Genomic DNA, 13,191 nt, shown 5'->3' on the forward strand with positions numbered 1-13,191 from the left:
GCTGCAATTCGACTCTGAGCTAAGGACAAAGTTAACCCACAGCATTTTACAGCAAAGCAGTTTAAGCGCTTCAGTTCAGCCTGTGCCACTTTCCACTCCACGTCACTTAGAGACCGCATCCCTCTGAATGTCTCTGCTCCCAAAAGCTCCAACTGGGACAGCTATGGATTTGTTGGTGTACAATCCAGCAGGCGCAATGGACACGAGGGTGCGACCGCAGCATTCCGCTGCCACAGGGGCTTCTCAGGCCCCTTCCCACTACCGCCGCCAGGCTCTCAGTGGTCTCAGCCCCAGGTCGGCCACAACTCGCCGTCTCGCCGCCCCTGGGGCTGCCGTGCACGGGAGTGCCGCGGCCTACGCGCCCCATGACGCCCGGCAGAGGCCTCCTTTCTTGCTCCGCCTCCCAAAGGCCGGCGGCTGTAGCGGCCGCCTGCGGCCGGGGCACAGGACAGCCGAACGGTCACAGCTGCTCCCGAGCACGAGCCGCAGGCGCGGGCCCACCGGCAGCACGCGCCGTCGCCAGGCGGGCCGCGTTGCCATGGCTCCCAGCACCCCTCCCTGGGCTGCGGGACCGGAAGCCCCCGCCGCGTGCCCTTTGAACCGGGAAGTCCTTGCGGGGGCCTGGGCGGACTCGGTTTGAATGAAATCCGGCTGATTCACGGCGGCCCGGGCCGAGGCGGCACGGCCGGGGAGGAGTCCGCGCGGAGGTGAGGGTCCGGCGGGGCGGGAACCCTCGTCACAGGGATCCGTGGGGGCCCCCGCTGCGGCGTGGGACGGCCTCTGCGTAGTGGTGGTGGGAGTGAGAATGGGGCCCGCGGGAAGTGGGCCCAGGCGCCGGGCAGGGAGGCGGGTGGTGGGGTCGGGGCAGGTCTGGTAGACCCGGGGGGCGGTTTTCTCCGCATGGGGCGCCGGCCCGGGCGGGGAGCACGCTGGGCCCTGCGGGGTCGGCGGTGGCAGTCCGCGTTCGTGCTGGTTGCGGCCGAGAAAAGTTTGGGCCCTTTCGGGCAGCGGCGGTGCCGGGGCGGCGTGGCTGTGAACAGGCGGAGCGAGGCGGCAGGCGGCGGCCGGGCCCTGGGGAGCGGAGCGGGCCGCCTGGGCCCCGGCGCCTCACGGGCCCGGGGCGGTGCTGCCTCCCTCCCGGCCGAGAGCAGCCGTCGCGTTTTGCTTCCGTAGCGCCTGGGCTGCGGGCGCTGGCCGGTGTCTCGGGGCGCCAAGTGCCGCAGGCGGTGGCTCCGAGCGCGACTTTGTTGTGCGGGCGGCAGCAGCAGTGTATTTCCTATCAGAGGGACTTCACGGAGTGGAACGCGGCTGCTTCTGGAGTGAAGCCTTCCGACGGTCCCTAGAGGTGTACAGCTCGAGTTAGAGCGGGAGGGGGAAGCGAGGGCAAAGCACTGGCTGGGATACGTGAAGGATAAGACATATTTCTGTTTCAGGAAAGGTGAAGTAGAATTAAGTAGAAGAGGAGCGATAATCAAAATTAACACTGCTGTTTCTAGTATGCAGCAGACCTAAGTATCGTTTTCAAAACAAATTTATGTGACATAATTGGATACTTGTAAACAGTTGACAAATCTGCATGTGTGTTGATGTCATCTCTTAAAGTTGTACTTGTTTCCGGTACACTGTAGAAGACCAGAAAGACAACAAGTATTGAGACTGACTTTTTAAAAAAAGTCTTATGCAAATGTGTTTAAAAACTGTATGTAGCTGGAAAGGTGCTAGGCAAGCTGATAAGTCTGACAGGTTTGTATTAATCTTAAAGCTTTCACCCCCTGTGAGTCCAAGGTGTACAGTATGCCTTGGATATAGGGGTTACACTTAGAAGAAGGTTCTGATGAGAAGAGCACTGTTTGTGAGCTTGTGTTATGGAAACAAGGAAAAGATCTGTGTTTGTGAGGAAATCCAGAAATTGACTTGCAAGCAGATTCAGTGCTTCTGAATCACTTAGTGTAACTTTGAGCAACTAGATTTTTCCCATAGCTCAATGGGAAATTTGCATTCCATCAGCTGTTATAACATGCCTCATCAGGAATATTAATTTGATATCTGTGGTTAAGAAAATTAGAAGTTTCAAAATTAACATGAAATAATACCAAAATATAAATTAGTTTGAATCACTTCCAAGAAAGTTTACAATCTTGACGGGCATTATGGAGTGTATAGTAATAGTAGCTACAATTATTTCCAAACATCTAGGATGATGGGACAAGTAGGTAGGATACCTTGAGTAAAAGAAAACCGGTGTGATGAGTACTTGTTGGAGTTGGTGATAGAGGATGGTTCCACAACAGTTGTGTGTCTACCCCCCTGCTGTAGATTTTGGAGAAGCTCTTTAGATAGTATAGAATTTAAACTAATTTTGTGGGTTTCTGTGGTGGTTAATGAATCTTCCCTTACCTGTAAGTTTGGTGTGGATGTACTTAAGTAGTTTTAGAGTAGTATGCTTGGGTCTGAGTTACTTCAGTAACTCCAGCTTGGCAATGAATGTAGTAGAATTAGGTTTGCTGTGCTTCTAAAAATCAGAAAGCAGAATCTGAGAAGCTAACCTGCACACCTTCTAGTCCAGCTCAGGTCTCTTGGGATTCAGGTCTATACAGTCCAGAAATATCAGGTTTACAGAGCTGAGCACATTGTGGAAGCAAAATAGTCATGTGGCTTTGGACTTGCACTACTGAGACTGCATTAATTCATGGCATGGTTTAGCTTTAAAGAACAGATTACTGAGTATTGATGGTAATTATTTTTTCTCTTTTCCTACAAAATGTTTAGGAAGATAGACTTCACCCACCCCCTTGTCACATGTGAAGTCTCTGTTCAGGTTCAAATTTCTTTCAGTCAGTGTTTGGTGACTTCACCTACAGTCAGTTTTTGTTCTTTTCTCGGTGAAATGATGTTTCCCTGAAAGACGCAATCCCTCAATTAATTTACCTTTGTGGCCATTTATCACTCCTAGTGAAGCTGAAATTGTTATAGTTGCAGCAGAAACCTTAAACCACTTTTTAGTTGCTGTTCATAAAATTGATAATCCATCTGCTATGTGGAACTTCTCAACAGGAGATCTGGAAGTGCTTATACAAAGCTTAGTATGTAGTCTCAGGTGGAGAAACTGAGTTACCAAAGATGAAATTATTTGCATGAAGTCACTCAATGTACAAATTGGAAAGTGTGGAGTAAATTGCTGTCACCTCAGTCTAGCCTGATACTCTCTCCCCTAATAGGGCAGTTTAGTAGCCAGTGTTTTCTGTTCCACTGAAACTAATTTTGGGTGTTTTTTGACTAACTCAAAAGTTGTCAACCCAGGAGAACCCTCTTTCGTTGAGGGATCACATCATGGAGTGTTAATGCTAGATAAAAATAGTGCACTGTAGTGTGAAACTCATGTCTCATGCAAAGAGATACAGTAATTTAAGACTGTTGATTTCAAAATACGTGCTGAAACATGCCAAGTATAAGCACAGTAACTATTGGTTTCTACCTGTATGTATATATACATTTGCGCATAATGTGTTTATATAATTTCAGCCTTATGTTACCTAAGGAAAAACATTTATTGTTAAAAGTTAGTGTTTAAGTCAATGTTTAGGTAACTTGAAAGTAGTAACTGTCAACTGAATGGTGAACCAGAGCTCTCCAAATGGACAACTCTTGCCAATTATTAGTTACCTAACAATAGTATTATGAACAAGTATTAGACATGGATTTTTTTAAAAAGTTCTATTTTCAGATCAGTTTTGAGATGCTCTGTGTATACTTCCACTGCATTATTAATAACCACAGACTTCCCTTTTGAGACCAGGACAGTTAAAATAAAATTGCAATAATGGAGATTTGGGTTTTTTAAATACCATCCTATGACCAAGGTTTTTTAGCTGAGGTATTTCAATCATACAAAAGCAGAGAAGCAATTTAACTTTTTTCTTTTTTTTTTAAGCCATCAGTGATGAGTGCATGTCATCCAAATCCTGCAGTACACAAAAAGGCAAATTTACTATGATTATAACTGGCCTTCTGCAATTTTCTGATATGGAACTGTTTGACAAGTGTACTCACTTCATTAAAGCTTCACTTTAAACAGAGACTTTTAACTCTTCCTTGCAGACAGAAGGAAATATTATCAAAATACCTTTTGCTGACTTCGGAAGGAAAGGAGGCAAGATTTACTGTGAACTGTTTGTTTACTTTTCTGTGGTTTTTATCTATATATTTGTAAGTGTGTGTGTGTGTATATATATATATATATGTAGGGAAAAAACAGCAAGTGTGTAATCAAAACTAGCCTTTTGCACTTTGCAGCTGAGGGGGGAAAAATTCTCAACTATAGGTTACCATGCTGTGTGTCTCCCCCGGGGAACTGACCAAGCTCACAGAGATCTGTTTCTTTAATATCCTTGTAGGAAGTGGAGAAGGGAATGCAAGACTCCTGGGTGGCCAGCTGGCCAAAAGTGAATTGGGCTGTAACTCTGAAGCCTGCTTGTGAACTGGTTGCAGTTCTGTTGCAGCCTGTGCTAGTATAACTGCTGGCTGTTGTGGTCCTGTCTCATCTGATCTCTCCTGGATCATTTCCTTGTGCAAAGCTGGCAGAAATGTAGCAACTTTTCTTTTGACTTGTTAGTGGAATTCCACCCCAGCCTGTCAGCACTGAGAAACTCTGACTTGTTCTTTCTCCTCTAACTTTCCAGGAAGATTAACACATCTTCCTTTGCTCTTGTACTTCTTTGAGATAAGGTTCAGAACGGTCTCTGTTAAATTACCTCAGTTACTAAAAAAAACCCCAACCCCAAAACCTAAAGACATTCTTTGGGCAGCTTTAGCTTAAAGAGTGATTTGACATAAATGTCTTCTGGAGTCTGGATTAGTGTTAGAAGCAATCAGCTCTTCCAAGACCTCTTTTTCTGTTATGCCAAGACAACTGTTTCTGGGATGCAGTGTGAATCCTTTCGGAGAAGTGAACAGGGTTAAAAGCAACATTTTTGCTAGCCTATCAGTTTACTGCAAGGCTGCACAAATGGCTGTCCTGGCAGTACTGAGAAAGCAGCATCAAGTTGGTAAGCAGCAGCAGCAGCTTCCCCACTGCTCCTTATGTTAACATTGACATTGAAAAAAATGTCTATCAAATCATGGCCACAGATCATTTCACAGATCTGTTTTAAAACACTGCACTACAAATGATTGAGTGGATGCAATTAGTGGGCAGTGTTCTCTGGGAGGAGGATAACATGACTTAACAAACTGAATGTGAAGCAGCCTTTCTCAACCTGAATTCAGGCAAACCTAAAAGCCTCTGTGACTTTTTCAGTCACGCCAACTGCTCTTACAGAAATAAACAAGAAAACTGTCCATACCTGCAGACTGCTCTTTACCTTTGTGATTAGGTCATCTTAGCTATGGCAAAATCTTCTGAAATAGTGATAAAGGACCATAGTTTCAGTTTCTAACAGCATTTTAAGTTCTTTATTAGCTTTAAATGGCTTAAACAGGTTATTAAAATACTTTACTCTTCCATGTAATTTTGAGAAACTTGTAAACTTCTTTCAGTGTTACTGATACTTGGGCAAGACATGGCACATACATCTTACAGGGATTATATGGTACAAGCAAAAACAAAAAAGCACTCTTTGGGTTATTCTTCAATGGTGCTCTGTCCTTTCATAGGTCATCAATGCAGCATTTCTTTTTACATGTGCTACTGTTTCTAAATTTTACTGGTTTTCTGCCCTTCCCCTCCTTTCTATTTCTTTCTATAGGAAAGAGACCTACTGGCATCATCTTTATAGTCAAAAAGTGAGAGCTGCTGCTGAGTTTGTTTTGCGAATACCTCTTGCTGAGCACCAGGTAAGAAAATAGTATTTGCTTTATTTGTAAATGCTAAAGTAATCTTAATTAAGGTCTAAAAATTTTGCTGAAGCTGTTTTGAGGTTTACAAAAGCATTATTTCATAAACAGAATTTATGGCTGAAATAATATTTGGGCACAGTGGATTAACAAAAATTAAAATTGATTTTAATTTGCACCACTAACCTAAATTCTTCAGATGTTTATAACAGAGTAAACAAATATGTTTATATGCTATATATAAATATGCTATAACCTACTAAAACACCTTCAGTTATAAATAAGAAAGTAAAGTATTAGTTGCCAAAACTCTAACCAGAGTCAAGCCACAGAGGTAGTGAAATAATTGCAGTGCATCTAGAACTGGTTTGCGGAGATTTTCTCTCCATGCTACTGTATTGAGAATCTGAACATCTTCAGTTCAGTGGCTAGTCTGTGATAGTTAGGTGGGAAATGTTACATCCCTCTAGTTCTGCAAGACAATGAAATTTTGTTGTTTCAAAACCTGGAAAGTTACGCTGATTAATCAGTTTGTGTAACTAATTAGCCTAATGCAACTTTGATACAGCAAAATATGCTTCTATAAGTGATGTACTATTGTGTTGAGTTAGAAACTGAAATGAATTATGTAAATATTCATGAACTGGAAATAACTAGTGCTTTTCACTTGGTAAAGTGAAATGTAAATAGGTATAAGATTTATTATTCAATATTATTTCTTAAATGTACATAGGTAATACAATACACCTCATCAGCTTATGGAAGTTGCTGTAGTTGTAGGAAAGACCAGTTTAATAGTTACCAGTTGTAGAGACTAAGAGTTTCTTAAAATAAACATACAACCATGACTGATTTAAAATAATAATTTTAGTAGTTTAAATCTGCTTCTCAGCTATTCCTCAGTCCTCGATAGTGTCGATGAATCATTGTGGATTTCAATGGAGGAGTATCTACCACAGAGGGGTAAAATGAAATGTAGTTGGTGTTAATTTGTACTCGTGACTGTTTTATTGAAGGCATTTACCATGTGCTTACATAATAGCTTTAAACAGCAACTTAACCTTTCCATGGAAATCCCACAACTTGATTTGGAATTTATTGTAGTTCAGGATAGAAAAGTATATACACTTTGTGTGCAGCTTTTGCCTGTAATAAAGAAGCTTGGTTTCAATGACTGTCTGAAAGGAAAAGCATAACCATTGACCCTTTAATAAACTCCTTTTAAATTCATATAGTGGCAAGGTAGCTTTAAGAAAGTACTTATTGTTAGTTGAGGCTGCAGTTGTTGGGTTTGCATGTTCTGCAGAATCAAGGGAGTGAATCAAATGAAGCTAATAGCTTGCTAGAGCATTAAACTAGGAAAGTGAAATCAGCAAACAGAGCAAGTGTTATTGATCCATGTGTCTTAGATCTTGCTGTTTGAAATGGATGAAATTCCATACATGATTAAAGTAGGAGTTAGATAATCTTTGTCTAGTGGTAGGTTCAAATGCTGCCTCTTTGTGTGTTAACAAGAGGCTTAAAATATTTGTTTTTAACTTAAACTGAAATAAAGCATGTTAATATCTGGCCAGTAAAAATATTAGCAAACTTCAGAAGATGAGATGACATTCACCTTCAACATAAAGACTTTTTTTATTTTTAATATACAAAGCAAATTTATTTTTCATAAGTTCAAAGTTCTTCTGCATAACTAATTTTAAAAGAAGGTTCGTGAATTAGTAGTGTTAATGCAGTCTGTTAAATTATTATATAATTTTCTTATGTGTAATGTAACATCCATTTGGAGGATGAATGTATTTTGAAAATACCATTACTTGCTGTTCCTAATTGCTCTTACATCCCCTGAAGAGGCTTTGTTGTGTTGCATTAAAACTTGTGCAGTTAAGGTCATCTTCTGATGCTTTACTTTGTATTTTCTATTTCATAAATAAAATAAACCAGTAAAATTTATTAATTTCTGTAAGCCTTGGAAATGGCTTGATTTGCTGAAATCAGCTGTTTAAAAAGTAATATTCAGTAATTTTTGTTTATTTTATCACTGAGTTTTGTTGTATAAAGCTAAGAAGTTGAAAAGCCAAGTAATCAAGATAAAGGTTACAGCTGGGACAGAAACTTTACTTAGATACCCTCAATTAAATAGTAGATTGCTTTTCAACAATAGAAGGTGAAAAAACTGCAGAGAAAAACCATCAGTGTAATTTTTTTTAATTGGGCACCTTAACAGTTCTTATTCCTGAAGATCACTCTGTTGAAAGTTGCAAGATAGAAAAGCTTTGGGGTTTTTTTGAAGTAATGAGTTTGGATTGGAATAATCTTGCACTAAAGCAATGGCACATGCAATGCTGGAAATGTATTAAATGACTGTACTGTCACTAGCGTTCTAACTACATACACATTAAATGTTTACTTTACAGTATTTCTTTTAGTATAATGAGTTCATTAAAAAAAAAGCTTTTGATGCTAATTCAGAGATCCATAATCTGCTTGGTGTCTTTCACATGTAGTTTTGATGATAACTGACAAGCTGTAAGTTAATTAGCGCAGAACTTACTAATGAGGATGCTAAAATCCTTACTTTCACATTTTTATTGATGCTTTCTGAACAAATTGGCGTAAACTTGATTGTATATCTAATAAGTTATAGGCACTTCCTGGATTTAGGTGTTGTTCTTAAGCAACAAAAATCCCTCAGTTGATTGAATGATAGGAAAGTTTTGAAAAGTTTGACAAGAGTGCTCATCTTCAGAAATGGGGATAACCCAAAACCAAAGCAATAAAACAAGGTCTGTTAATTAGCATGGAAGACAGCTTCGTGAATTAATATGTGGTGTTAATTAACAGGAAGTCTGATGTTGTGTTGTAATTACCACCAATATTTTTGACATACTGAGTGACTGAAGGTGAATTGTATAGATAGCAATTTAGTAAACACTTCAGAGCTTGGGAACATTTTTCCTTTGTTTCTGTTTTTCTAGAAATATGGATAGACTTCTGCGACTTGGAGGAGGTATGCCTGGACTGGGACAGGTTAGTATATAGGTTGTCATATCTTCTCTTTAATATGAATCAATTCTGTAATATTCCTTTTATTATATTTAAAAACAGCATCAAAAAACAGAGTTCATGGTAATAATCTCTGACTCTAGAGATGCTATATAAGTGTATGCAAATCATTGTTACAGCCTGATTGGGGTTTTTTTGTCGGTATGAACTCTTGTGTTGGCACTGAGTTTACAAAATGTTTGTGCCTGAACATTTGAAAGTTTGGATTGAAAAGCATTGGAAACACAAAAGAAAATGTAAACATCGATTTCCAATAATACAGATTTTCAGAAGATGAAGATTTTTCTAAATGGCTGAGCCTACCCACTTACTCCTGCATAAATGATATCTTTCAGTCCTTGGATCACATTATGGTGGGCGTTATAAGATACTGAAGTACATGTAAATTTCAGGAGGTAATTTGAGTTGAATTCATCACTTGCAGGTAGTTGTAGCCACCTAAGTGTGTTTTATTGTGTCTTTTGTTCACTGTTGTCCTTGCTTCTGTAATTCTACTCGCAGGAAAAAAAGCCTTCCTGGCAGCTGTCCTGTTCCAGTGGGAGACCTACACACATTGCATGGCTTCTGCTACCACTTAGAGCAAGTCCTAGTGCTTTTTTTCCTTGGCCAACTGGTGTGGCCAGCAGTTTTCAAAAATAAAACCACATTGATCTTATTACATTGTGCTGGCTACTTGTGGATACAGGAAAAAAAAATAAATAGGAACTTCTTTGTCTGAGGCTTGTAGGAAGAATTATTTCCTTAAGGAAAGGTCTCCAATGTTATTTCCTTTGTAGTCTTGGCTGGCTGCAGTAGCTGGCCTTTCTCTGCTTTCTTCATCTGCCTCTGGGCTCTGTTCTGAATTGAGAATCCAGACTCTTGTTCTTCTGGAGGAATCAGTTCTGTTTGTCTTGGGCTTCATGATGCGTCTGTTTGTTTCTGAGATGATTGAAATTGCTAAACCCACAGCTTCTTTTGGTTGTGTGTAGTGTGTTTGTGTCCAGTGTAGCTAGGAAAGGAGTGGTTTAATACCAAAGCATTTGGTGAAATATTTGAAATTGATTTACAGCCTCTAGGTGTTTTGCCAAATAAGCTGTAACTTTTGGTGCATAATTTTTTCCTTTTTATAGCTAAAATTCTATTCACGCTCTCTTAGTGAATCTTCAAGCAGCCCTCAGTTATTTTTAGTTTCACTTTCTTAAACAGTTATTTCTCTTGTTCCTCTGAGCTGCCAGCCTGCTTCATGACTCTTCATTTTTTTAACATCTGCGCAGTCTAATCACTCAAGCTTTCACTTCTTAGTCCTCTCTGAACTTGACGCATATCAAAGCTGTTTTTCAGATTTACAGTTAACTCTCTCTGCTGCTTTCTGAATTTCTCAGCTTTAACTTAAAGCTTGCTAGAAAATTGTGGCAGACAATAGAACATAACATTCAGAAGCAGCTCCCTGAACTCCTCTGGCAGCTTTGGCCTGCAAAGCTGCTGTCTGTTTGTTTAAATATGGAATTGTCTCTTAAGTGAATTGATGAGTATGTGTTGGATTAAAAAAAAAAAGTGAAAAACTGAATTGCTCTTTATGCAAGTTGCTGCTTGCACTGGATGTCTTGACTACTTCTGTAGTTTTTTGGTTTATGGAATCAGCAGGAAGGCTTTTTAAAAAGAATAATTGTATGTCCTTAAAATACAGTGTTTCAGTGGACCTTCAAGGATCACTTTTGTTCTGAATATTGATTGATAATTGAGAGATAATCAAGAGTGAATCAGATGGATTTGAGGTGGAAGAGAGAGGTCAGGTATTTCTTGGACATACTTCATCCTACTAGAAAGTAAACAAAGATATTACTATTTGTTTGCACTAGAGTGTTTTAGACAACTGTACAAAGCTTTTTGTTTTTCTTATTGCTGTGTCATAGTTGTTCTGTCTTTGGAGGTTTTGCTTTTAAGGTTGAACATAGTAAAAACATCTGTTGAGGGAGTCATGCTTGTTAAGGTAAAAATCATCTGTGTGTATAGTCTCATAAAAGAAGCATTTTCAAAGTAACTTCATAACAATTTTGGGATATCTTTTTTTCTTGTAGCTAGGGGTTTGCTTAGCAAGAGGACTGCATCACATAAGGTCTGCTAACAGTCTGATTTCATTTGTAACGAATGTTCAAGTAACAGCAACTGCCTGGTCAGCACAGTTCGTATTTGAACTCTGCCAAGGAATTCTTTGTCATTGACTTGCCTTAGTTTCTTCAACAGCAGTTACTCAGCTCTTTTCCCTTGGTAAAACCACCTCTTCTGATTATTATCTTGTTGGGGTTTTTTGTTTGTTTTTTCTTCATTTCCAAACTCAAATATGTTGTCCCAAGTGCTCTTTGGATTCATGTTTTTGTAATTTCTTTTCAAGTCTTTTGTGTCTCGTATTCTACTTGAAAACTGCTGTCAGTGAATTCATTGTGGTTTTTTTTATTACTATTTGCTTCGTCAGCGTGCTATTGAGTGGCTGGTTGGCCTTCAATGTTGAATTGTCCAGAGGTGGTAGGTGTGACCCTAAATTCCATTGACCTTAAGCCTGTCTTGGTATGGCTAATAAATCTTTAAGGAAGTGATCTTAAAGTGATACTTCAACAATAAATTTTCCCTCCAGTGACTTGCAGCTTAGAAGTTTTGAGCCATCTCTTAATCTTTAATGGACAAAGGACTGTCTTCATGGGGCAACAGGTGGACAAGACAGGAGAAAAGAGAATCTGATAGCTTTTGGCATCACATAAGCCATCCACGGTATTTTCTGGCAGTGAACTTGGTCGCTAACTTTGTGTTCTTTGTATAGGAAGGTACCTGTGTTTAGATTTGTACTTGATAACATAAAGATGACCTTTGCAACACTGTTTCATGCGGAAATCGTTTGTGCCTTACATTCCTGGTATTGTAAGCATTTGAATTTCTGCTCTCATGATATACACATAAGAAGTATGAGAGATTGAAGCTTTTCAAAAAAGATGTGGCAGAACAGTTAAAATTTGAAAGTGTTGTGATGTCCCAAACAAAATTACTTTAATTTCCCTTCCGTAGTTTATGGGAGTTCTGATTTTGGCAATGCCCTTGTTTTCCTTTTCTTGTACCGTCTCCTCTCTTCCTCCTCCTGCCCCTTGTCATGTTGGGTTTTTTTTCGTTATTATCATCCCTTTCCTGGTTCATTCTTTTCATTCTCCCTGTTCATCCCCCCTGGAATACTGCCTGCTGCAGAATTTCACTAGTGATTTAGTACTTCACTTTGCATTGTACATTTGTTGCAGACAAATTAACAGGCTTTGTGGGGTATGTACAAGCATTCTACTTATGTAGCAGGCAGGAATTTGGAGCAACACTCCTCTTCATTTTGTATGCTGAACTATTGTTTGCTAGTGAAATCAGTTCCACATATGCCTCTATTAGGCAATCCTACTGGATACCATTTAAGAGTGTGAGCAAATTAAGTGCATTTTTAGCAGAGTTTTCTTTCCCCAACACTTTCAGAACAATAATCCAAGCTATTCAAGTTCTTGTCCATACTAACACATCCTGTCTATTTTTCTGAATCCAGATGTGATAGGAAGCAGTGAAATAATTAATGGCAGTTTTTAAAAATGCTGTTGAAATAATTTCATTACTTGATGGATTTTTTGAAAAAGCTCATTTACATTGCTCTGTTAGTGCAGACAACTGTTCTAGTGCAATAAATGGAAAATAAAACTGATTCTGTATTTCTGAATTAACATATCTGGTGGCAGAGGGGAAGGGAAAAAAATCAAAATGGGAAGGGAGGGAGAGACAGAGAAGTGACCTGTGTGTTATAAGGAGTGTTTACACCTTGACTTGGAATATAGAAAATAGAAGTGCAGTTAGCTATTTTATTTGAATAATGGACTTGCCAATTAGCCATCAAGTGCTTCCATCTGTGAAATAGTTGATCAGATGGGTTAGCTGGGATGTTTCCAGATTAGGGCATTGTAAATGGCACTTGAAAACTGTCACTTTGATTATGAGGTTTCAAACATTGTACTGCTTGATGCTGTGGAACCTTTTTCCCTCATATTATCATGGGTTTTTAGAACATGCTGATCCCATTTAGTAAATCTATGGCACTGTGGGAACTTGGGAGACCTGCCACTGATCTAAAGTTCTGTTTCATCTGCTGATCTAGCCAGGATGGTTGTTAGAAAAGAGCACTACTGGCTCAGTATTCTTCAGGGCTTCAGAATAAGAGTTTGTGATCTGGCAAGCAAAGGAGGGTCAGGCTCAGTGTAGATCATTCCCAATTAGCAATTAAATGCAAGTTCTGTTGAGTTA

The 13,191-nt window shown here is 39.8% G+C and overlaps 1 protein-coding gene across 2 annotated transcripts in view; it reads left to right on the forward strand.

Annotated features, from left to right (window-relative positions):
- Positions 1-462: 462 nt before the first annotated feature.
- The window catches only part of PSMD14 (proteasome 26S subunit, non-ATPase 14), a 48,475-nt gene continuing 35,746 nt past the window's right edge, over positions 463-13,191 (forward strand). The window contains exons 1-3 of one of the 2 annotated variants that reach the window (XM_074828967.1): positions 463-707; positions 5,745-5,832; positions 8,811-8,862. In XM_074828967.1, coding sequence (XP_074685068.1) covers positions 8,815-8,862 — 48 coding nt within the window. In that variant the 5' untranslated portion in view covers positions 463-707; positions 5,745-5,832; positions 8,811-8,814. Of the gene's footprint in view, positions 708-1,170; positions 1,346-5,744; positions 5,833-8,810; positions 8,863-13,191 lie in introns of those variants that run through there. The other variant, XM_074828969.1, reaches the window with a different exon arrangement.

Source organism: Strix aluco, chromosome 6 (genome assembly GCF_031877795.1).
Source record: "Strix aluco isolate bStrAlu1 chromosome 6, bStrAlu1.hap1, whole genome shotgun sequence".
In the NCBI taxonomy this organism is placed as follows: domain Eukaryota; kingdom Metazoa; phylum Chordata; class Aves; order Strigiformes; family Strigidae; genus Strix; species Strix aluco.